Source organism: Lithobates pipiens, unplaced genomic scaffold (assembly GCF_037356315.1).
Source record: "Lithobates pipiens isolate NorthernLeopardFrog02 unplaced genomic scaffold, aLitPip1_a1.2 Scaffold_18, whole genome shotgun sequence".
In the NCBI taxonomy this organism is placed as follows: Eukaryota; Metazoa; Chordata; class Amphibia; order Anura; family Ranidae; genus Lithobates; species Lithobates pipiens.
Window position 1 is genome coordinate 497,628,461 of NW_027507758.1, and position 25,267 is coordinate 497,653,727.

Here is a 25,267-nt window from a genome sequence, read left to right on the forward strand (position 1 = left end):
GGGTTCTTCATAATAGAACCCTCTAAGCATGGAGGTGGATGAAGTGCACTGTACATTTACTGAATTTCTTGGCAACTCCTTACGTATTTTGGTCATGGACACTGCAGTTTGTTTAGTAATATAACACAGCTTGCCATTGCTGGCACAATAGATACCCCAGAACACTGTTATCATATAAAAAGACTTGCAGGGCCCACAATCAACAGATCTAGCATTACTAAAGCTAGGTTTGCCAAAACTTTCCATTCATGTGTAGCACCTGTCACCTACCTTTGTGATTTTCAGCAGCCAGACTGGCTAAATGCAGTGGCATGTTCCTGGTTGGCTCAGGAAGTGGCATTGCATATCACTTTATAGCAGATCATATTGTAGCATTACCCCTGTAGAAAAAGTGAAAAGTGGGCGCACCAACCTTGCGCATTACCAAAGTGATGTTTTTTGGTATACAAAGAAAGGAAATATACTCACAAACAAGTAGGTCATAAAAACCAGATGACCTGGTTATTTTGTGTCCTTTGTGGACTTTGAAATGCTTTTATCTCACTTAGGTCCCCCTAGAGGTTTCTTTCAATCATTATGTTTACATCACACCCATTGCACTCAGCGACTCTGGAGGTGTCCTTGGCGGTTGCAATCATCCATGCAGGCAACCGTGCTACCTGGGGGCTTCACCTTGCGGTCTTTTTTGTGGCGATCCTTGATGCCACCCAGATGGTGTGCTGATGCGAATGTATATTGGATGCACAGTTTTTCTTTAAATATGGACTAAAATACATTTTTAGCTAATTTTTGTTTCATTATTTTTCCTTTTATTCTTTTTTGCTATTTTTCTTTTTTAGATCTATTCCATGGTACTTGCTCCTGATGAGCGGCTATAGCGCCGCGAAACGCGTAGAGCCTTGAATTAATACCTTCTTTTTATTGTAATCATGGAATATCCAGTTTTTACATAATCTGAATTTTTATTCATATTTCGAAATTTTTATTTTGGTCGTTTGGTTAATTTACTTACTAACTAAGGTCTCAAGACTACTCAATATATGTTTATTTATTGAACTGTGATTTATATTGTACGAGGCATGTTGCCCCAAGTATTTTTTAGAGGCTTGTTGCCCAAAATATTTGCAAACAATGTATCATTTGTGAAATATAAATGAATTAAATTTTTCCAGTCACTTGACCAATCCATTTACTGCTGTGTACTTCACTCAAAGTCCCATCTATCTCCTCTTCTTATAAACTACTGACAGGGATGGAGGCTGGCCTCATTTAAAGTCCCAAAATGCACTTTTCCTATATTGATCACTTGGGTAATGCGCAAGGTTGGTGAGCCCTCTTTTCTTATCTTTTCTACAGTGTTCCATTGGGTGTCCACTGACCCTTGGAGGGCGGCAAGGTCTGTGCATTTACCGGGAGCCATAGAAATCCTAGGTGACATCTACTGCCTTCACATCACTTTCCAGTGCAGGAGATTTTGTTTGTTTGGTAGCACTACCCCCGTATCGGTTGCAGATGTCAGGGTTCCCCACTGCTATACTGCCAGGCACACAACAGCTTTTATCTGAACAAAGTGAACAATATTTGAACTTTGTTTTTGTGGTTTTATTAGGGGATAATAACTTGGAATATAGGAATTATGGGATGCCCCACTTGATAGTGACAAAACCAGGGACAACTTCCTCCATATATACAGCTTCAATTGATCCAATGTACAACTCCAATTGATTCCTCTTTAGTAGCTACCAGTCTTTGTTAGATCAGCAACAGCCCCTTACAGGCTAGGAACTTTCAGTCCCTTTGAAAAGTAGGTCAGTGTGTTGCGAACTGCATCCTAGAGTACCTCCAACTCCCCTGTAGATATTGGATTCAGCTCTACCACTGCAGAAAATATTAGCCCACCTGGCTGCCTCTTCACCAGCTCACCTGGCTGCTTCCTCCCTAGTCTACCCGACTGACCCTCTTCACCAGTCTAGACCTGCAACACGTGGCAGTCTCCCCCCCTTGTAGCTTCCTGCACAGTTCTGTATTACTAATATTGTCCTTCTTGCTCCCGCTGCCTCTCAGGGAAGTTTCCTTTCAAACTTCTCCTGTTGTCAGGATCCTCCCATGCCAGCACCTGAGCCCTGGTCCGAGGCAGAGCCCCCTGGCCCCCAGACTAGTGGTTTTGCCTCAAGGGCCACCGACAGTATCCTCAGTATCCTCAGCTCTGCATCTCCATCTTCCACCCAACCCCCTGCCAGCATGACTCAATCATATTTAAAGGCTCACTTAGTCCCTTGGCAGGCCCATCTCCTGGGGATTGATAAGTGCCCCTGAATATGCAGAGCAACCCTTCTAGCCTCCGCCCTCCAGCTTCCAGAACGTTCTCCGACATCCCAGAACGGGGGGGGGCACCAGAGAGCTGTCTGTATGAGTCATGCAGCCCTGACCTAAAGTAAACCCATGACACAATTAAAGACTCACAGGTTTAAAGTGGTTGTAAACCCTTACAAACCACTTTGACCTACAGGTAAGCCTAGATTAAGGCTTACCTGTAGGTCCAAGAAATATCTCCTACACCTATACGGTTTAGGAGATATTTACAAAAAGACAGCCACCGCTGTCTATGGCGCATGACCTGTAGTCAGCGGCGTGCAGGCGCACTGGGCAGGCCGCAGATTGCGGCGATATGCCGCTCGTGTCGGCTCCCGTGCGCATGCGCGGGAGTGATGTCATCGCGGCTCTGGCAAATCACAGCGCTGGAGCAGCGAGACCCAGAAGTCACTCCGGGATACATGGCAGCGGCGAACATGAAGAGGCCCGATTCGGGGGCTTCGTTCTCAGGTAAGTTATTCATAATGAGCTAGTATGCTATGCATACTAGCTCATTATGCCTTTGCCTTGCAGGTTGCATTTTTTTTTTAACTGCCTTTACTTCCTCTTTAAGCATGAGTCAGAATATACATTTCCCTGAACTCACACTAGTAGCACACTAGAGGGTGCTACAATAGGATACCTGCACACCACTGCATTTATAATTGGACTGTCCATCTGAGATCATTCTACTGAATATGAAAAAAGTCAGTGGCTGAGGTTACATCAAAGCACTTTTCCACCAAAAAGCAAAAGATATGCAGTTAGGAGGCAGAAGATGCCCTGCTGCACTCAGACAGTTCTTGTTTCAGGCATTTTATTCACAACACAAATTTGAGGGCAAATACCTCATTCAGCAATAGTGAGTCATTTCATTTGGGTAATTTATTCATCTCACCCAGGCAGACCAAAGGCTGGCATTTAAAAGTATACTTGTCACAGACCTGGGCGATTCAAACTAAACAAATAGAGGAAACATGCATAAACAGAGGTTACCTTCAGTGCAAGCTTTATGTGAAAATGATCAGTAGATTAGGCGTGGGCTGTATGTGTCTGCAGTAAGTTGAAGTATGACCCAGTGTGTTCTGTGAAATAAAATCAGAATCATATTTCTCCTCTAAATAACCTAAGGAACTGCAAAAGTATTCAGCCCCCTTGAACTTTTCAACCTTTTGCCACATTTCAGGCTTCAAACATAAAGATATAAAATTTTTATTTTTTGTGAAGAATCACCAACAAGTGGGACACAATTGTGAAGTGGAACGAAATCTATTGGATTTTTGAAACTTTTTTAACTAATAAAAAAATGAAAAGTGGGGCGTGCAAAATTATTTGGCCCCCTTGCGTTAATACTTTGTAGAGCCACCTTTTGCTGCAATTACAGCTGCAAGTCGCTTGGGGTATGTCTCTATCAGTTTTGCACATAGAGAGACTGAAGTTCTTGCCCATTCTTCCTTGAAAAACAGCTCGAGCTCAGTGAGGTTGGATGGAGAGCGTTTGTGAACAGCAGTTTTCAGCTCTTTCCACAGATTCTCGATTGGATTCAGGTCTGGACTTTGACTTGGCCATTCTAACACCTGGATACGTTTATTTGTGAACCATTCCTTTGTAGATTTTGCTGTATGTTTGGGATCATTGTCTTGTTGGAAGATAAATCTCCGTCCCAGTTTCAGGTCTTTTGCAGACTCCAACAGGTTTTCATCCAGAATGGTCCTGTATTTGGCTGCATCCATCTTCCCCTCAATTTTAACCATCTTCCCTGTCCCTGCTGAAGAAAAGCAGGCCCAAACCATGATGCTGCCACCACCATGTTTGACAGTGGGGATGGTGTGTTGAGGGTGATGAGCTGTGTTGCTTTTACGCCAAACATATCGTTTTGCATTGTGGGCAAAAAGTTTGATTTTGGTTTCATCTGACCAGAGCACCTTCTTCCACATGTTTGGTGTGTCTCCCAGGTGGCTTGTGGCAAACTTTAGACAATACTTTTTATGGATATCTTTGAGAAATGGCTTTCTTCTTGCCACTCTTCCATAAAGGCCAGATTTGTGCAGTGTACGACTGATTGTTGTCCTATGGACAGACTCTCCCACCTCAGCTGTAGTTCTCTGCAGTTCATCCAGAGTGATCATGGCTGCATCTCTTATCAGTCTTCTCCTTGTCTGAGCTGAAAGTTTAGAGGGACGGCCAGGTCTTGGTAGATTTGCAGTGGTCTGATACTCCTTCCATTTCAAAATGATCGCTTGCACAGTGCTCCTTGGGATGTTTAAAGCTTGGGAAATCTTTTTGTGGAGTCTAAGAGCCAGCTGGTGTTCACCAGAGCCTCCAGTGGTGAGGATGTACTTGGCTGCAACTGGCTCCAGGTCGCGACCCCCAGGGTCCCCCAGCTCACACCCACAGTAGGCAACAGGAGGATAGGGATGGTGAGGGACAAAGCCAAGGTCGGGGCCACAAGCAGACAAGAATAGTCGGGTACACGCCAAAAGGTCAGGATCACAGGCAAACAGGGATGGTCAAGACACGCTAAAGTCGGTAACGGAAAACAGAAGCAGAGCACACAGCAGGAAACAGGAAGCTAACACACAAAGGAATACACACTGGTTGATCAGCCCTGATGGCCTGCAGTGCACAGGTTAATATAGGGCTCCCTGATAAGGCCTGGGGTGGAGCCATACTTAGAGGAGAGGTTATAAAAACCACCAGGTGGAAGTGGCTGGCCTCTAGTCTGAACACATGAGGGGAGGTAAGCAAACACAGGAAGATCACTGCATAACCATGACAGTACCCTCCCTCTTACGAGGCCTCCTCCTCCCCCGCCTGGGTCCAGGCTTAAAGGGAAACTCCAGATGGAACCTCCTTAACAGACAGGGAGCAAAGACCTCAGATGCAGTGATCCAAGACCTTTCCTCAGGGCCCAACCCTTTCCAAAGTACGAGGTATTTTAGATTATCCTCAGAGACCGAAACAGAGGTAGGGAGAGGACGAGAGGACTTGAGGACTAAAGGCTTTTTAGGAATGGGTAAGGGCATGAGAAGATCAGGAGTCTGAGTAGGGTCCCCCACACCCTTAAAGATGAGCTGGGCATCCATAACAGGACCACCAGACTGGGCAGAGGTCAGTGGATCCCTGAGGTCAGGTTGGTTAGAAAGTGACATGTCACAAGAGTCAAGCTGGATAGCTGCAACACAAACAGAATGCAGAGAACCCTGAGAAAAATATTGAAAACCCCTCCTGGCCGAATGAGGTATTCTATCCAAAGGATGGATTGAGCCTCTTAAACGGGTTTGAACGGACATAGTAGCAGTAGGGTGAGGCCAGGTCACCGAAGGTGCTGAATAAGAAGCAAGAAGCTCATTGGGCATGGGCTGGACTGGCATAACTGGTGCAGAGGTCGACTGAATAGTATTGTCAGGTGTAGCGACCATCTCAATCGCATCACAGGGCATAGCAACTGTGGAACTTGCAGACAAGTTAGCCTGGCTGTGCATCCAAGGGAGATTAGGGACAGACAAAGGTAAATGGTTATGCGAACTGGAGTGAATGATCGACTCAGGTTCATAGGTGGACCCCTCATTCAGAGTACCACATGACCTAGAGAGTGCATCAGTCCGACTATTGCAGGACGCATCCCAGAGATCGCTATATACAGCGGGAAGAGCAGAAGATACTGGGATGGTGGTAACAGGAAGTTTCTCTTTTGGGGTACCCTTGAGTAAGCAGGAAGAGGAACAAGAGGAACCCCAAGCCAGGATCTGACCAGCAGACCAGTCGACATGTGAAGAATGGAGCCGTAACCAAGGAAGACCTAATATGATAGGAGATGAAGCCTTAGGTAAGACAAGGAAGGATATCCACTCCTGGTGGAGTGTCCCTACTGACATCTTAACAGGAAGTGTCTGGAAGCGGATAGGGCCCCCTGGGAGAACAGTGCCATCAATCGCCAAGACCACCAATGGCGTTGTAAGGGGCAAAAGGGTAAGTCTCATGGAGGATGCAGTTTCCCAATCCATGAAATTGGCAGCGGCTCCGGAATCCAGATATGCTGAGACCAAACGAGAGGAAGCACTGACATGAAGCAACACGGAAAGGAGAAGACGAGAAGGTGAAGGTGATATTTCAGGGTCTAATACTCCACCTTCCAGATGTATTAGCCCTGAGCGTTTTTCCGGACGAAGAGAACAAGTATCACGGAAATGACCTTTGGCCCCACAATAGAGGCATAGGCCCAGAGTTGTGCGCCTAGCACGTTCTTCGGGAGATAACTTTTTCCGGCCCAACTGCATAGGTTCCTCAGTAGGCAGGGGGTGTTCCTCGGATCGAAGAGAAGGGACTGGGGGCTCAGGCTGCCTAAAGAACGGGGAGTGCTGGCGTCTTTTTTCCAGGGCCCTCTCCTGAAAGGGAATATCGATCTGGTTACACAAGGTGATGACACTGTCCAGATCTGCAGGAAGGGATCTTCCTGCTAATTCATCCTTCACTCTATCAGAGAGGCCATGTAAAAAGGTTGCAACCAGGGCCTCATTATTCCAGCTCAATTCAGCTGTGAGGATACGGAACTGAAGAGCATACTGTCCCACAGACGCAGACTCTTGACGGAGACGTAAAAGAGCGCTAGCCGCTGAGGAGACACGACCCGGTTCCTTGAAGATATTCCGAAAAAGTTTCAAGAAATCAGACAGGCTAGAAACCACTGGATCATTCAGTTCCCACAGAGGGGCGGCCCAAGCTAACGCTTTGCCGAACAGGAGGGATATGATATATGCGACTTTTGCCCGATCAGACAGGAAGTTTTGGGGCTGGAGTTCAAAATGAATTGTGCACTGGCTAAGGAACCCCCTGCAAGCCTTGGAGTCCCCAGAGAAACGGACCAGAGCTGGTAGTTGTAATGAATGTGTGGCTGCGACTGATGCGATAGGTGCAGCGGCAGATAGCGGTTGAGGTTGTTGAACCAGGGATCCTAATGAGGCCTGAACCTGTTCAACACGGGATGCCAAATCCTGAAGGAATCGCATCACCTGGGTCTGATGCGATTCTTGGGTCTCAAGTCGCCGAACTAAGCTCTGCAATGGATCATCTGCAGGAAGCGGCACGTCAGCCGGGTCCATGGCTGATCAAACTGTCAGGTCACCTTGAGGTGAGGTGGCAGGTGCACACCGTAGGGATCAGGAGTGCACCGCAAGGTTTTGGACCCTACGGCTGACTGCTGCAGACGGGGGACAGATCCCACTGGGGTTAGAGCGTAAGATTCCCTGGGGCACGGAGTCTAAGAGCCAGCAGGTGTTCACCAGAGCCTCCAGTGGTGAGGATGGACTTGGCTGCAACTGGCTCCAGGTTGCGACCCCCAGGGTTCCCCAGCTCACACCCACAGTAGGCAACAGGAGGATAGGGATGGTGAGGGACAAAGCCAAGGTCAGGGCCACAAGCAGACAAGAATAGTCGGGTATACGCCAAAAGGTCAGGATCACAGGCAAACAGGCATGGTCAAGACACGCCAAAGTCGGTAACGGAAAACAGAAGCAGAGCACACGGCAGGAAACAGGAAGCTAACACACAAAGGAATACACAATGGTTGCTCAGCCCTGATGGCCTGCAGTGCACAGGTTAATATAGGGCTCCCTGATAGGGGTACTTAGAGGAGAGGTTATAAAAACCACCAGGTGGAAGTGGCTGGCCTCTAGTCTGAACACATGAGGGGAGGTAAGCAAACACAGGAAGATCACTGCATAACCATGACATAAACTTCTCCACAACAGTATTACGGACCTGCCTGGTGTGTTCCTTGGTCTTCATGATGCTCTCTGCGCTTTCAACAGAACCCTGAGACTATCACAGAGCAGGTACATTTATACAGAGACTTGATTACACACAGGTGGATTCTATTTATCACCATCAGTCATTTAGGACAACATTGGATCATTCAGAGATCCTCGCTGAACTTCTGGAGTGAGTTTGCTGCACTGAAAGTAAAGAGGCCGAATAATTTTGCACGCACCACTTTTCAGTTTTTTATTTGCTAAAAAAGTTTAAATTATCCAATAGATTTCGTTCCACTTCACAATTGTGTCCCACTTGTTGGTGATTCTTCACAAAAAATTAAAATTTTATATCTTTATGTCTGAAGCCTGAAATGTGGCAAAAGGTTGAAAAGTTCAAGGGGGCCGAATACTTTCGCAAGGCACTGTACCATCTCTTCAATGCCCTTGGAATTTACGCCAGCGCATATGATTAACGCTGCCAGGATATGCATTCTAAAACATTGGAGGTCTAAACTCCCACCCTCGATTAAAAACTGGGTACATCGTATCAATTACATAGAGACAATGGAAGAGCAGATTCATTCCTCTCAAGATAGAAAATCTAGCTTTTCAGCAATCTGGGGGCCATGGCTCATCTTTAAGAAATTGCAGCAATATCAAGCACTGATACAGAGTAACAACTGATTTCTGGATTTCTGGCGTTGAAGTGTTGTTACCGTGACTGACACCCGGATGGCAGGTAGCTACCTAATGTACCTGGTAACTCGGGTTTAATTTTAATTTAAGCTGATGTTAATTGCAGACGGAGAGGGTAGCTCTACCCCCTCTCTGCCCAGTAGCTCTTCTCTATGCAACTTTTCTCAAATACTCAATTCTATGCCCCTCACCTCTTGCCCAAACCCTAAACCCCACCCCTCAGTTTCTTTTCCTTCCTTTCACCTCCCCCCTCTTCTTTTTTCTCTTCACTTCCTTGTCCCCCTTTGACATCTTTCTGTTGTGCTACTATTCACGACAGGGGCTATAAGGCATTATAGCAATTGAAAGGAAGGCGGAAGGGAAACGCTAACACTGGTAGTTGATATTACTGTGACTCCCGAAACAGCTAAACTTGGATTAGTCCACATGCTCAAGTATAGTTGTGAGTCTAAATAGACCTTCAAACCAATACTTGCCCATAAGGGGAAATACAATAGGTTCCAATCCCCTAGCATTAAGGCTGATGTGGAAGCACACGTGACTCATAGAGTAATGGTCTAGTTGTTATATAATGTTGAATATACCGATCTCTGTAAGTCCTCTACTTTACATGGTTTATTTGTCTTAATAGACTCTGCATTTGTACCTACCTACTCAACTACATACCATGATCACTGTTGAACGATGTTACTACTCTTTGTCTTCTCAACTTGATTTTGTATGTTGATAAAAACATATAATAAAAATAATTTCGCATAAAAAAAATCTGTCCAAACAAAAGTCTAGTAGACATCCCGGTTATGATAAAGTTTGAAACACGAAATCCTAAATTATAATATAATAAATAACTATAAATAATTATAAAATATATTACTATAATAATAATAAAATTAATTTCCTCACAATTCACTATCGTTCAATTGTGCAAGTATTCTAATTTTCTATTGTTCTTTTCTAACTTGTCTAAAACCACTTTTGACGTAAACGGACACTTTGTTTGCTATGGACAATCTCAAGTTTCCAGGCAGAAAGAAGTATATATAATATAAAAATGCAGGCAGGGCACTGGACAAAGCACTAGGGACAAAAGGGATGTGGAATGATTTGATACAGTAATGTAATTTGTAAGATTCCAGTGTACTGTATGTGTTATGTATTGTGTACTTTATTAATTTGCCACCGGGCTCTGCCCCCATGCATCACAACAGTCACAGGGAGCCAAGCCCGGCACACAGGACATTGGGTGGAGGACACAGTAAGGGGACATCGCATGATCCTGGGGACAAGGTAACTATACTGGACCAGGATCCTGCAATGCAATCCCGAGGCTTGGAGTTACCACTAATGGTACTAAAATTTAACCCCCGAGCCCCACTCGGGAAAACCACCAGGGAGGTTAAATGAGACCTTATTATTTATTTTGTCGGCAAGAACAGTAAATACCTATTTGGTCTTGCTAGAAATGCAATGTTTTGTCACTTTCTGTTAATTAAACTAAAATCACAAACAATGTTATCTTTCTTCCAAGCTAAACTACAAATCCCCCCACCCCTTCTCATATAATGGGGATGAGGAGGAAGATGTTCAAAATCAGGAGAGCAGACTAGTTTGACAAGCATGACTCTCGCCACTTGATGGCAGCACAGTCCCGTGCCAAGTAAGAATCAAACTACAGTGATACGCAATATCTGTTCAATCACAAGCTTAATTGCTCTGTAAATGTTCCATTAGATATGTGATAAGCCTGAGGTAGAGGGATATACATAATATAGGTACTATAGGATGAACACACACATCTCTGTATAGTGGTAATCTTACGGCTGGGTTGACACTAGAACACACACAGCAGTTAACAGCAGGAGTCCGGTGCATCTCCATTCACCATTTCAGGTCCGATTTCAGCCAAAATATTTTGGCTGAATTCATACCTGAGACGGACCAAAAGACGCACAGGACTCCTGTGCAATTCGGACCGGTGCCGCTGCGGAGATGTGTAAACCGGCTCCATAGAGAGCCAATCACAATCTCCTGCTATGCGAATTGGATTCAGAGAAACCCACCTTCAATTCGCAATAAGTGTGAACCCAGTCTTAAATCTCATGATTTGTGTTCTCAAATATTGGCATATAATAATCCAATTTATGTTTTATGATGAACTGATTCTACACTGTTTCTCTTGAGTTTTAGCCATTTAGCTAAAATGTGGTAATCTATGAACCCCTTTGCTTTACCTGTTTGTAATGCAGGAGAGGTGTCTCCAAGCATTTACCCTACAGGCGCCTTGCTGCCTCACATACAAACACAGGGGTTGATTTACTAAATGCAAATAGACCATGCGCTTTAAAAGTGAATTTCCCTCAGTAAAGAAATTTGCTTCAGAGCTTAGTAAATGAGGGAAAGCTCTGCTAACTTCCATCATCCAAACTTGTGCAAACGTGCTGTTTTTGTTTTGTTTTTTTTGTTGCATGTGATTGGGTATTCTTTGCAAGGTTAAACTTTACCTCACTTATTGATCTCTAAAGCAAATGCCCCTGCAGAGTGCAACTGCATTTGTAAAGTGTAAAGTCTATTTGCCTTCAGTAAATCAATCCTTATGTACCAAAGTGTCATGTTAAAGCCTTAGACCCCATGCACACTATTAGATTTTCTGCAGATTATTGTCTTCAGATTTAGCAAAGCCATATAATATGAGGTCAAACCTTAAGAGTTTCAATTTGTATGCAATTCGACAGGACCTTGCACTACATGGTTTTGGTAAATCTGAAGACACAAATCTACAGAAAATCGAATATTGTGCATGGGGTCTTAGGCTGCATTCACACCTGATCGTTTCATTTCCAGGCAGAAAGTCACGCATTTTTACCACAATTTTGCACAGGTCAAAAGGTCGCCAATGTAAAAAGCAGTAAAATGCCTGTAATCTGCTCAAAAATAAGCTCATGTACTTTTTTGAGCTTCAGGAGTTTTTCTTCTGGTGACAAAATGCTCAGATGTGAACAGGTGCCATTGAAATGGGTGTTTTTTAGGTGTTTTACAAGCTGAAAACACTCAGGTGTGAATGCAGCCTAAGTGCATTTAAGGTCACAAACAGAAAAATCAGCACAAGGGACATCATAACTTACAGCCAGTAGTACGTGTCCCTTATGATGATTCCTTGTCTGTTCCTGAAAATCTGTTCTGTTTGTGGTTTTGGCTGCACGTAGAACAATTACCAGTGAGATTCAAACCTGTCTTGGAAAGTTGTATATCACTATTAATAATATCTGGGCACTTTCTGGAACTGACCAGGCAATGTCAGAATTTCAGACCAGTTGCTGGCCCCCTCTAGGCCACCATTCTGTATTGTTTTGTTAACATAAAGGAAGCATGCGTGATTTTATTCTTGTGAGTCATGCATGCAATATTTTGCAATGACTGGCTGCATAAAGAGAAGGGTAGAGGGAAGGAGTGCTGTCTTGTGTAGGAGTCCGGTGGAGGACTCCTCCACCTATCCACTATTCCAGTGACACTGTCAGTAAACTTGGTTGCCATCTACAGGTAACATTGTTAGTGTAACTGGAATGGCAGGTAAGTGGTAGCCAGGTGGACTGTCAGTGTCACTTGAATTGTGTGTAGTTGGCAACCAGGTGCACTGTCAGCGTCACTAGAATGGTGGACACACAGTGCACTTGGCTTCCACCTATCTACCTTTCTGTAGACTCGGGAACTATCATTTAAAGGATAAGTTCCCCTTTTAGAAGAAAATAATAAACGCACATTTTTTGCAGATAAAAAAATGTGCATTTATTATTTTTTCCTTTTGGAACCTTTAAAGCATTGAACCAGCAATCAGCAGATTGCTGATGCCATGCAGGTCACCTTCATATCTGTCAGTATATCTGTTTGTTCATACATCCTATACGGGCAAGCAGATAGACTGCTACTACCCACACCGCGGTAGTTCATTGAGAACTACAAGCCAACCCCACACCCCATTATCTTGGAAACGAAAAATAGGGTTACCAGAGCCATGGTTCCCACCAAAACAGAAGCAGTTCTCCTAGACAGGGCCAAAAAGTTTGAACGCCTTTGGAGACCTTGAGTCGACCATTTCCTCCCTCCCAACTTCGATAATGCCTTACTGTTACCCTGAATAGCCCTATGGATAACTCTGCCTACGCTTAGGGACCAGACCATTATCTCTCCCCCCCCCATGGTGAACTCCCTCCTTGCCCTCCGCCACTTCTTCTTGGCTGCCCCCCCCCCCCACCTTTCTCAACTCCCCTCTTTCTGCTCTCTCCACTCTTCTTTCTTCCTCTCCTTTCTCAACTTTCAGCTATTCTCCCCCTGATGCAAATCTTTCAGCTCTGATCAATCTATTGATTCATCTTACTGGGACTGGACATTCCCCCCTACCTACAATTGGTCTCAAATGCTTATCCTACAACAAATCTTTCTCAGTTCCAAGCACTCTTAGACATTAGTCTGTGAGACAACTATAAGACAACACTGACTGGAGTCCCCGGTAATCAATCTTGGTACATAGGAATCATACTGGTTCCTGGATTTCACCTACCAACATCCTACTAAGTGTCCTCACTCACACCACGTAGCCTTATGATGTAATTTCATGCCTTGTTGTTTTCTGTTTTCTTTTCTTTTTTGCTCTCTATACATGTTCTTTTACAAAGGGCTGGGTCGTCCCTACCTCTGCAAAGTGTCATTACACTGCTAATGCCTCCCCTTAACCTGGAGGAACATTTACTTTCAATGCACACTGTCGAGACTTATTGTTCTTACCATCAATAATATTTCTGAACACAAGAACTACAAGCCGGCACCAGCAAAGAATGTAGGAGCTTTTAGTTTATTCACACAGAGCTGTGTGGGTGGAGCCCCGCATGGTCAGGAAGATTTTAAAAAGTGACAGCTAGTACGGGAAACGTCTTCCCAAAGGTGAACTTATCCTTTAAGCCTACCCCACTTCCAGGCCACACCCATTTTAGAGCACCGCACAATTTGTGCAGCTAAACCCCTCCTGTCCACATTCTCAGGAGTTAAGATTTCCAAAAGTTCCCAGGTATGTTGATGGTTAGCAGAAAATGATAAGTAAACTTTGGGAAGTTACAAAGCACGGTCTTGACCAAGCTGGAATCTGACGGCAGTGGTTTACATTTATCTGACTTTAACACAGCTGCAATGTTTACAAGTTGACACTACAAGTTCATTAAAAGAATGTACATACTAAAGTGACTCGGTCACTTCCAAACAAAAAAAAAAAAAAACATCCAAAGACTGGTCCCTACAAAGAGTAAATGCTTGGTAATTGTACCAAACTCTGTTGTGCTCAAACAATACAGCCTTCAGCAAAGTCCTCAGCATTCAACACTTTAACTGAAACCTTTGCAGTGCACGGTGGTTCCCCATATCAAATCCTACATAACTGCAGAACATTTTAGTGATGTATGGTTGGGTAGAGGAATTATTGACCACAGTAAGAGACCAGGCATCTGACACACCAGAAATCTTTTTTTTTAAAGACTTTGCTGAAGGCCGTAAAGCTTGAACACAGATGAGTATGGTCTCACTACCAACTGGAAAGGTTAATTTACTAAAACTGAAGAGTGCAAAATCTACCAGATTTTGCACTCTCCAGTTTTAGTAAATCAATCCCATAGTTTTCTATTTGTAGGCTCATTCTTTGGATTTTTTTTAATAAGCAGGACTACCCATAAGTACATTTTTGGTTGTACTACCACAAAAACACAAGATAAACACAAACTTAATTGAGAATGCCCATTGTAGGATTCAAATCCAGGACTCAATTCTACTGACTATTAGTTACCTGTTAAGCTACCGGTAGTGCCTGTAACTGGTGCTGCAGAACGGAGCAAAGGGTGCATATAGGAGGAAATGTAAGCTCCTAGAAGGTGCCATGTGTTATAAGGTATTTCAGCTTGCCTCAAGACAGGAAATGTGTGAAATACGGTATATTTCATTGGTAATATTGTAATCGCTGCTGATTAGAAAGACAGGAGCCCACAATGCTGTGAAATAATAATAGTCATTAACAAATGAGTAAAAAGAAATAATAGTCATAAAACAGATGAATTTATAGGTTGATATATTTGAAAACCATGGACATTTCTGAGGACAATTGTAAACAGAACACCTGCAAATAACAAACAATAAAAAGACTATAACTGTACTGTCATGAATGCAATAAAGTACTATCAAAAAGTAAATGCAATTTGTAATCTTTTAGAACACCCCCCCCCCCCCCCCCCCAGATTTGGACAATGTCAAACTAGGAAGATGATGTTGTGTTCTGCCCTCTCCCACACACCAGTTTTGGTCACTGAGATGTCACTTTAAATTACACACCCAATAGAAAGACATGAAAGTTGAGGGGATAAGTGTCATCTTCTTAGTTCGTATAATAGACTGGCCTCAGTTTCAGGTTTTCTAAGTTACAAAGATTACAAAAAGCATGAACAAGACAATCTTGGACTTCTAACTTTGAGAGTACAGATTTGCTTAAAGTGTAAGTCCAGATAGAGTAGGGGAGGATTAGAACCCCTGTCCCCCTGTCGTGCTTTTTACTACTCTCTGGGGCTGCATTACAGAGATACACTCACTTGGTGTCATAATGACAACAATTTCACCAAATAGATAGTAAGTGAAAATTCCAACAACATCAAAAGCAGAAGTAAGCATGCTTTTCTATAAGGTAAAAGCTGTCTAGAAACCTTGGAAACTTTTTAGAACCCTTTCACACTGGGGAGCTTTGCAGGCGCTACAGCGCTAAAAATAGCGACTGCAAATCGCCCTGAAAGAGCTGCTGCTGTCTCTCCAGTGTGAAAGCCCCAAGCGGTGCGCTGGCAGAACAGTAAAAATAAAGTCCTGCTAGCAGCATCTTTGGAGCGGCGAAGGAGCGGTGTATACACCGCTCCTTCACCACTCCTGCCCTTTGAAATCAATGGGGCAGCGTGACTATACCGCTAGCATAGTGCTACTGCAGCAGTGCTTTGCGGTGGTTTTAACCCTTTCTCAGCTGGTAACGGGGGGGGGGGGGGGGGTAAAAGTGCCCCACTAATGGCCAAATAGCACCATGAAATTGACAGTAAAGCGCTGCTAAAAATAGCGGCGTTTTACCACCGACGCACCCACCGTCCCAGTGTGAAAGGGGCCTTAATGCTGTCTGTGTCCCTGCTATAGAATTTACCATACTTTCGGTTTGAGGAAATTGTTGCCACTGATATAATAAGGGCTTGTTCACATGGGTGGCCAGAGAGTGGTAAAAGCAGGCATAGTTTTACTATCCACCTGACCACCTACCTAAACAGGGGCATGCGGCTGTTGCATGCAGAATGTGAAGAAGGCCACTCTGCAACCACCCTGCAACCGTGTTTTTATTGAACATATTTTAATGTGGAACTATGCTTTAAAGTGGTAGTAAACTCTCTTTTTTATATTGTACCTATAGGTAAGCTTACAATAAGCTTACAATCAGGTCTACCTATAGGTACAGCAAATATCTCCTAAAAGTGCAGGGTTTAGGAGATATTTACATTGGCAATAGCTGATGATGTCACCTGCACATGCGTGATGGTGCTTTGCATTCAGGGCACACATTATACCATGGAATGCAGAGCACTGTACCACATCATTGTGGCCATTCAAACCACTGGAGTTCACAAACCTCAAAGGAAGATTGGGTGAAGATACAATCGCTGGGGGAGCCAGGGAACAGCGATGCTGGAGGGATCCCCTTGCAGGTAAGTCTGTGATAATGTACTAGTATGCAGTACATACTAGCACATTATAGGACAAACCTGCAGATGACCCAATTTATTTCTTTTTTTGTGGCATTTTACTACCGCTTTAAAATTTGAAAAATTGCGAACAGGCAGCTCTTTCATTACAGAAGAGACATACTATGGGGTCTATTTATAAAACAGGGGTTGTGACTTTTAAAAAGATTCACTGGTGGAGAATCAATCAAGCAATCATATTTAAAATGCTTGGACATGTACCTTTGGTTTTTCCACTAGAGAATGTTGCCATTTTCTTCTTTGTAAATAAACCCCTATGTCTCTTCTAAAATAAAACCTTTTTACTTGACTGCCTGCCATCATCTTTAGATTGTACACTAATTTGCACATGCGCAGCTCAGTTTACGTTCTCAGCAATGTAAACAATTGTAAACATGATGAACAAACTATTGTATACATCTGTTGGAGTTAAAGGGGTTGTAAAGGTTCGTTTTTTTATTTTCTAAATAGGTTCCTTTAAGCTTGTGCATTGTTGGTTCACTTACCTTTTCCTTCGATTTCCCTTATAAACTTTTTTTTTTCTTTGTCTGAATTTCTCACTTCCTGTTCCTCCTCAGTAAGCTGTTCAGTAAGCTGTTCTGGCTGACTAACCACCAGCTCGGATAATGGTGAGAAGTTTACTGAAGAGAAACAGGAAGTGAGATTTTCAGACAAAGAAAAAAAACATTTAGAAGGGAAATCGAAGGAAAAGGTAAGTGAACCAACAATGCACTAGCTTAGAGGAACCTATGTAAAAAATAAAAAACGAACCTTTACAACCCCTTTAAGTCATCCAGGCCCAGCCAAATGAGATGGGGCAAAGGTTGTGAAAACATAAGGTAAAGATGCTGATGCAACTGCAAGGGGAAGTGAGAATAGTTTCACTTATATGTTATTATTATATGTTAATATTACTAATATTTACTAAATAAAAAGGGAAAATTCTCTGTTCCCCTATAAGCAACTAATCAGATTCCAGCTACCAATTTTCTTCTACTTCTTAGAAAATAATACTTCTGACTGCCAGATATGGGTGACATAAACATTTTGATCATAAGCTATTAAATAAATACTCTCTTTCCTTATTCATTTAATTACCATAAGCACCGGTAATATTTTGGTGTGGCGGTGTATCTTTTTGCCATGTTATATAATAATCCTTTCAAATAATTCTTAAATTGACTCCCATGTTGCAGGATGAAAAATATTGATATAATATGGCATGGAAAAATGTAATAAATAATATAAAAGAACAATGTTGTAATGTTCATTTCACGCATTTCGCTGAGTTCAGTCTCCTATGTGATACTGAAGAATAAACGTCCAAGTCTCTGGATTTTCTTTAGAACTGACAGAGACATACATGTATTTACAATTGGCTGTACTGCATGTGCCTTCCCAGTAACCGCTTTCATTGAGGACCAGAGGGAAGGAATCTTTCCCCTTTACACACACTCCAGCTACATCTGGAATCTGCAGCTTAAAGAAAACATCACTGTCCTTGGGTAGAACGCCCTCTAGGGGCTGCACCAGTTCATAGCTTTCAGACCAGTCTGTATACACCAATGGAAACACTGGCCATTTCACATCTGTATTGGTACAAGTGATGAGATAGTTACACTGATGTTTGTACATGTTACTGTTCTTAGGTATAATGTTTACATGTAAAACATAAGTTCCAGGCTGTGGGAGGCGGACCATTATTTGCACATTGCCTTGTGTCTTTGTTTGGAAGACATGTCTGTGCTCCATTTCTGGCATCATTTCAACATCATCTGAATGTAAAGTGGGAAAAATGCTTAAATCTCGCAATAATGCAAAACTGACAACACAACAACCATCCTCAGTATGAATCGTTGGGCTTGGATGTGAGGACTGAATAAGCCCAGCCTTCTCTGTCTCTGGATTTGGGCCCACAGGATTATGAAGACTAGAAGGGAAAGGAGGCCATTTTACTTTGGAGTTTGAACATGTGATCAAATAGTTGCAAATATAGCCAGCAATTTCATCATATATCTGAAAAACATATGAGCCTGCACGTGGAAGACGCACACTGAACTCCAGTTTCTGCTTCTGTATGGTCTGAAGAATATACATGACGTTGGGTGCAATTTCTAGATCATCCGATTTTAAGCTGGCCCTGAGGTTTAATGCCCGGTCTGTGGTGAAGGTAATGGTAAAGCATCCATCTTCAGTATTGATGACTGGCTCCAGATGTGAGGGCTGGTGCAGTCCAGCAGTTTCTATACCTGGGTGTGGACCAACTGGGTTGTTTAGCATGCTAGGAAATGGTGGCCATTTTACTTTTGGGTTAGAGCATCGTATTAGATAATTACAGATTAATCCCATATTTTCACCAAATATCTGGAAAACATAGGAACCATATAGTGGAAGGCGGATGTTAAACTCAACTTTATCCTTCCCTGTTCTCTGTAAAATGTGGTTCATTTTACCAGGCATTTTATCAAACTTCAAGCTGCTGCTAAGCTTTAGTTCCCCGTTAGTTTGGAAACTAATAGTGCAAAGTCCATCTTCCTGGTGAATGATCGGGTCTGGATGTGAAGGGTGAAGAAGGCCAGCTTTCTCTGTCTCTGGGTGGGGGCCAACAGGGTTGTGTAGGACTGCAGGATAAGGTGGCCATTTCACCTTGGTATTTTGACAAATTATTAGATAGTTACACAGGTACACTGTCGCATCAGTGTTTTCAAATATTTTGAGAACATAAGTGCCAGCCTGTGGAAGATGGACACTAAACTCCACCTTCGTGTCCTGAACTCTTTGCATTATATGGTTCGGAATAGATTTTACTTCATCGGATCTGAGGTTGGCTGTGAGTCTCAGCTCCCTGCCTATGGTAAAGCTTAAAGTACAGCATCCATCTTCTGTGTAAATGATGGGATCTTTGTGTGATGAATGAAGAAGACCAGACAATTCTGACAGCCAGCTTGGACCAGCGGGGCTATGAAGACACTTGGGAATCTTCATCTTGTTGTCCACAGTTTTACAGTCTATTCTGTAGTCCACCACCAACTGGTAAGCTTCTTCTAAATCTGGTCTTTTGGCATAAATTTGTATAATCTGTTGCCCAGTCTTTGAAGGATAAACATCAATTCTGGCTTCATGCTCCATCAGCCTTAGCAGACCTTGATCTTCCGTTTCATTTAAGCTGAAGATGTACAGCATCTTGTGCCGGCTCTCAATGGTAATGGTGACTTTTCCTTTATCTAAATAGAGCAGACATAACATATATTTAGTTATCCACATGAAAATATGAAGGCACCTGTATTGTATAATGCTGAATGCAAGATAAACAGCAAAAAATACAGTTTATCTATCTATATACATATATATACACTACCGTTCAAAAGTTTGGGGTCACCCAAACAATTTTGTGTTTTCCATGAAAAGTCACACTTATTCACCACCATACGTTGTGAAATGAATAGAAAATAGAGTCAAGACATTGACAAGGTTAGAAATAATGATTTGTATTTGAAATAACATTGTTTTTACATCAAACTTTGCTTTCGTCAAAGAATCCTTCTTTTGCAGCAATTACAGCATTGCACACCTTTGGCATTCTAGCTGTTAATTTATTGAGGTAAGCTGGAGAAATTGCACCCCACGCTTCTAGAAGCAGCTCCCACATGTTGGATTGGTTGGATGGGCACTTCTGGCGTACCATACGGTCAAGCTGCTCCCACAACAGCTCAATGGGGTTCAGATCTGGTGACTGTGCTGGCCACTCCATTACCGATAGAATACCAGCTGCCTGCTTCTGCTGTAAATAGTTCTTGCACAATTTGGAGGTGTGTTTAGGGTCATTGTCCTGTTGTAGGATGAAATTGGCTCCAATCAAGCGCTGTCCACTGGGTATGGCATGGCGTTGCAAAATGGAGTGATAGCCTTCCTTATTCATTTATTTAATGAAGATGCCAGTTGGGGACCTGTGAGGCGTCTGTTTCTCAAACTAGAGACTCTAATGTGCTTATCTTCTTGCTTAGTTGTGCAACGCGGCCTCCCACTTCTTTTTCTACTCTGGTTAGAGCCTGTTTGTGCTGTCCTCTGAAGGGAGTAGTACACACCGTTGTAGGAAATCTTCAATTTCTTTGCAATTTCTCGCATGGAATAGCCTTCATTTCTAAGAACAAGAATAGACTGTCGAGTTTCAGATGAAAGTTCTCTTTTTCTGGCCATTTTGAGCGTTTAATTGACCCCACAAATGTGATGCTCCAGAAACTCAATCTGCTCACAGGAAGGTCAGTTTTGTAGCTTCTGGAAGGAGCTAGACTGTTTTTAGATGTGTGAACATGATTGCACAAGGGTTTGCTAATCATCAATTAGCCTTCTGAGCCAATGAGCAAACACATTGTACCATTAGAACACTGGAGTGATAGTTGCTGGAAATGGGCCTCTATACACCTATGTAGATATTGCACCAAAAACTAGACATTTGCAGTTAGAATAGTCATTTACCACATTAGCAATGTATAGAGTATATTTGTTTAAAGTTAGGACTAGTTTAAAGTTAGCTTCATTGAAAAGTACAGTGCTTTTCCTTCAAAAATAAGGACATTTCAATGTGACCCCAAACTTTTGAACGGTAGTGTATATATATATATATATATATATATATATATATATATATATATATATATATAGATAGATAGATAGATAGATAGATATAGATATATATACATATAGATATAGCATGGATTTGTCTGACAGGGCAAATGCTGCAGTTAAATAATACTTGTTCTCCCTCAACTTATGACTGGACAGAAAAAAGAGAAGCAGCACCCTGATGGGCTCATCTCTGTGTCACTCTGCTCTCTCCTTCTTCCTGTATGTCCCCCTTTGAACACATGAGCTTTGCAGCACAAGTGATCAGTTCCATTGCATTAAAATACATTTAAAGCGGGAGTCCGCCGTTTTTTTTTTAAAAAGCCAGCAGCTACAAATACAGCAGCTGCTGACTTTTAAAATAAGCACACTTACCCACCCAGCGCGCCCGCGATGTCGGCACCCGAAGCCGATCTCTCGATCGTCACTCGGGTGCTGCCGCCGCCATCTTGGGTATGGGAATCAGGAAGTGGAGCCTTTCGGCTTCATTTCCCGGTTCCCTACTGCGCATGCGCGAGTCGCGCTGCGCAATAAGGATGGACCCGCTGCCTCTGGGATCTGTGTGTTTCCCAGCCGGCAGCGGGGGACTTTCAGAAAGGGGCGTAGATCTACGCCCCTTTCCGCAGAGGGCTATCCCGGAAGTGGGTGCAGTTACCTGGATTATCCAGGTAACTGCACCCCCCTCCCCCCTGAAAGGTGCCAATTGTGGCGCCGGAGGGGGGGAGGATTCCAATGAGCGGAAGGTCCACTTTAGGGTGGACCTCCGCTTTAATAATGTATTTGTGAATATAGAGACACTTTTAAATCAGCATGGAGGCCAGATTGAAAGTGACTCTATCATGAAGATACTAGTTGCCTGCTGTGCTGTTTTTATTTCCTTGTTATCATTTATATTATTAGCATTTATTTGGTTGTGTTGGCTGCTCTTTAAGCTACATCCCTACATTTGACATTGATCTTGGCCCTTACACCTGAATGTAAGGCAAACAGAAAATAAACACAAATGAACCACATATACAGTGGGGAAAAGAGTTATTTGATCCCCGGCAGATTTTGTACGTTTGCCCACTTACAAAGAAATGAAGGGTCTATATTTTTTTCATAGGTGTATATTAACTAGTTGCCACCAGCCCACCGTCAAATGACGACAGCCCGATGTGGCTCTTGTTCTGGGACGCCGTCATATGACCAGAACAGCCGTTCTCGCGCCCTGTTGCTAGGACATGGCGCAACCCATATCTCTGTAAACCATGTGGCTCTTTAACCATGTGATCGGCTGTGTCCAATGACAGCTGGTCATATGTAAACATGGAGATGCCGGTAATCGGCTCTCCTCGCCTCACACTGACAGAGTTTGTGGCGAGGAGAGCCGATCAGTGGCATCTCCACGCAGGGGGACATCTAGAAATGTAATCAGGGCACTGCTCATTAGTGCCTTGATTAAAATATAGCAATATATTGTCACCAATCAGTGCCCAACATTGCCCAAAAATGCCAGAATTCAGTGCCCACCAGTGGCAGCAATCACTGCCCACCACTGCCCACAAGTTCCAATTCATACTAGTGGAAATGGAGCCTTAGTCTACGTTTCCACTATTGCGACCCCACAGTTGCATGATTTAGAGTGTGACCTAGAGCACAGCTTTACTTTACACTCTCTGGATCAAAGTCGCATCAAAGCAGGACAGGTACTTTTTCAAAGTCGCTGATTTTCAAAGTCGGATAGATGGGAATGGGTGCCATTGAAATCAATGGGCTGTGACTTGTCATGTAATTTTGTGTCCAAAGTCGCATGACAAATTACACTAGTGGAAACAGAGCCTTAGTGTAGTTGCCTGTACTATGATCATTGTAGACTGTGAGCTTAGACTCCAAAGTACTTCCAGCTACACTGTCAGTTCCCCTCGCCCCCTGTCCAGCTCTCTTCTCCTGTGCACAACTATACTGTATATGTGTGGATGGGGCTTTTTATTTCTTCATTTTCTCATGAATTAGGATGTACAATGTGAGAACACTGGGCGGGAACCTATGATCAGCTCCTCCCATTCTGTATACACCCACTGGCTACACAGGAACAATGTCCCTCCCAGTAAGTGATGTCACTAGCCTTCAGTAACCACACCCACTGGCTGATTTTAGTCTCAGAAAGAAGTAGATTTGAAGTCATGTGACAGCACTGGATTCTGCAACATAAAGGTAGCAAAACTGGGATTTTTTCATTTTGAGACTTAAGACTGAACTTAGCTCACATTAATGATTGCAGGGTGAGAATTGAAATGTTAGGGTGGACTTCCACTTTAAGGGTTCTTGGCTATTGCTTGGCAACTTGAAGTTTCAGCTCCCTCCATAAATTTTCCATAGGATTAAGGTCTGGAGACTGGCTAGGCCACTCCATGACCTTAATGTATTTCTTCTTGAGCCACTCCTTTGTTGCCTTGGTGGTATGTTTTGGGTCATTGCCATGCTGGACGACCCACCCACAACTCATCTTCAGTGTTCTGACTAGGGATGAGCTCGGTGATCGACTCAAACGCATGTTCGACTCGAACACGGGCCGTTCGCCTGTTTGGCGAATTCAGAACTTTGTTGACTGTTCGCACCATATTCATGTGGCACAAACGGCCCACAATTCACTACGCCATTGCAGTGCATTGCTGGCTCATGATTGGCCAAGCATGCACTGTGACCCCGCATGCTTGGGGGGGTTTAGTACACACCTCACGCTATATAGGGCCTCCAGCGCGGCAGCCTTGTGTAGTGTGTTGGCGTGCAGGGAAAGAGCAAGATAGGCAGGGACAATGTCTTTTTTCTTGGGAACCTAGCGCTGTAACAGTGGGTGTTGTGTGCCTCCTGCACAGTATACACCTGAAGCTACCCCTTATTGCTGTTGTTGTTTTGTTTCTGTAATACAGGCATCTGCAGCAGTTAGAGTGGGTGTTGTGTGCCTCCTGCACAGTATACACCTGAAGATACCCCTTATTGCTGGTGTTCTCTAATACAGGCATCTGCAGCAGGTAGAGTGGGTGTTGTGTGCCTCCTGCATGGTATACACCTGAAGATACCCCTTATTGCTGGTGTTGTTCTGTTGCTTATCTTGCCTATTAGCCTTTAAAATTAGCACTTTTGATTTCGAACGTTCGAGTCCCATAGACTTTAATAGGGTTCTAAAGTTTGTACGAATTTTTGGTCCGTTCAAAGGTTCTGGTGCGAACCGAACCGGGGGTGCTCGGCTCATCCCTAGTTCTGACTGAGAAAAGAAGGTTCTCATCGAAGATTTTACAATACATGGCCCCATCCATTGGCCCCTAAATGTGGCAAAGTCAGCCTGTACCTTTATCAGAGAAACAGTCCTAAGCACAATGTTTCCTCCTCCGTGCTTGACTGTGGGGATGGTGTTCATAGTAAGCGTTTTTTTTCTGCCTCCAAACACGGCGAGATAAGTTGATGCCAAAGAGCTCAATTTTGATCTCATCTGGCCACAGCACTTTCTCCCAATCTTTCTCTGAATCATTTAGATGTTCATTTTCAAACCTCAGACGGCCCTTAGCATATGCCTTCTTGAGTAGGCGGACCTTGCGGGCGCTGCATTTTCTCATGATCATGCTTACCCGATGAGGCGAAATCTTGCATGGAGCTCCAGACCGAGGGCGATTGATGGTTATTTTGTATTTCTTCCATTTGTAAATAATCACTCCAACAGTTGTCTCCTTCTCACCATTCTTCTTGCTGATGGTCTTGTAACCCAATCCTGTCTTGTGCAGGTCTACAATCTTGACCCTGACATCCTTTGATAGCTCTTTGGTCTTGCCCATGATGGTGAGGTTTGAATAGCAGAAAGAGATTCTGTGGACAGGTAACTTTTATATACATAACTAATTGTCATTAGGCGTACCTTCTTAAATTGGCAGGGCTAATCTGTGTACTACATGAGCACATACTGTAGCCAGTCTGTGGGAGCCGGACTTATTGTTGGTTGGTAGAGGATCAAATACTTATTTTACTCACTGAACGGCAACTCAATTTATAACATTTGTATTGTGTTTTTTTCTG

General features: G+C 43.4%; 1 protein-coding gene across 2 annotated transcripts in view; it reads right to left on the bottom strand.

The window, feature by feature from the left end:
- Positions 1 to 15,063: 15,063 nt before the first annotated feature.
- Positions 15,064 to 25,267, bottom strand: part of LOC143988784 (uncharacterized) — an 81,912-nt gene continuing 71,708 nt past the window's right edge. For both annotated transcript variants that reach the window (XM_077488641.1, XM_077488640.1), the window contains one exon: positions 15,064 to 19,818. In XM_077488641.1, the coding sequence (XP_077344767.1) occupies positions 17,885 to 19,818 (1,934 nt within the window). In that variant the 3' untranslated portion in view covers positions 15,064 to 17,884. The remainder of the gene's footprint in view (positions 19,819 to 25,267) is intronic.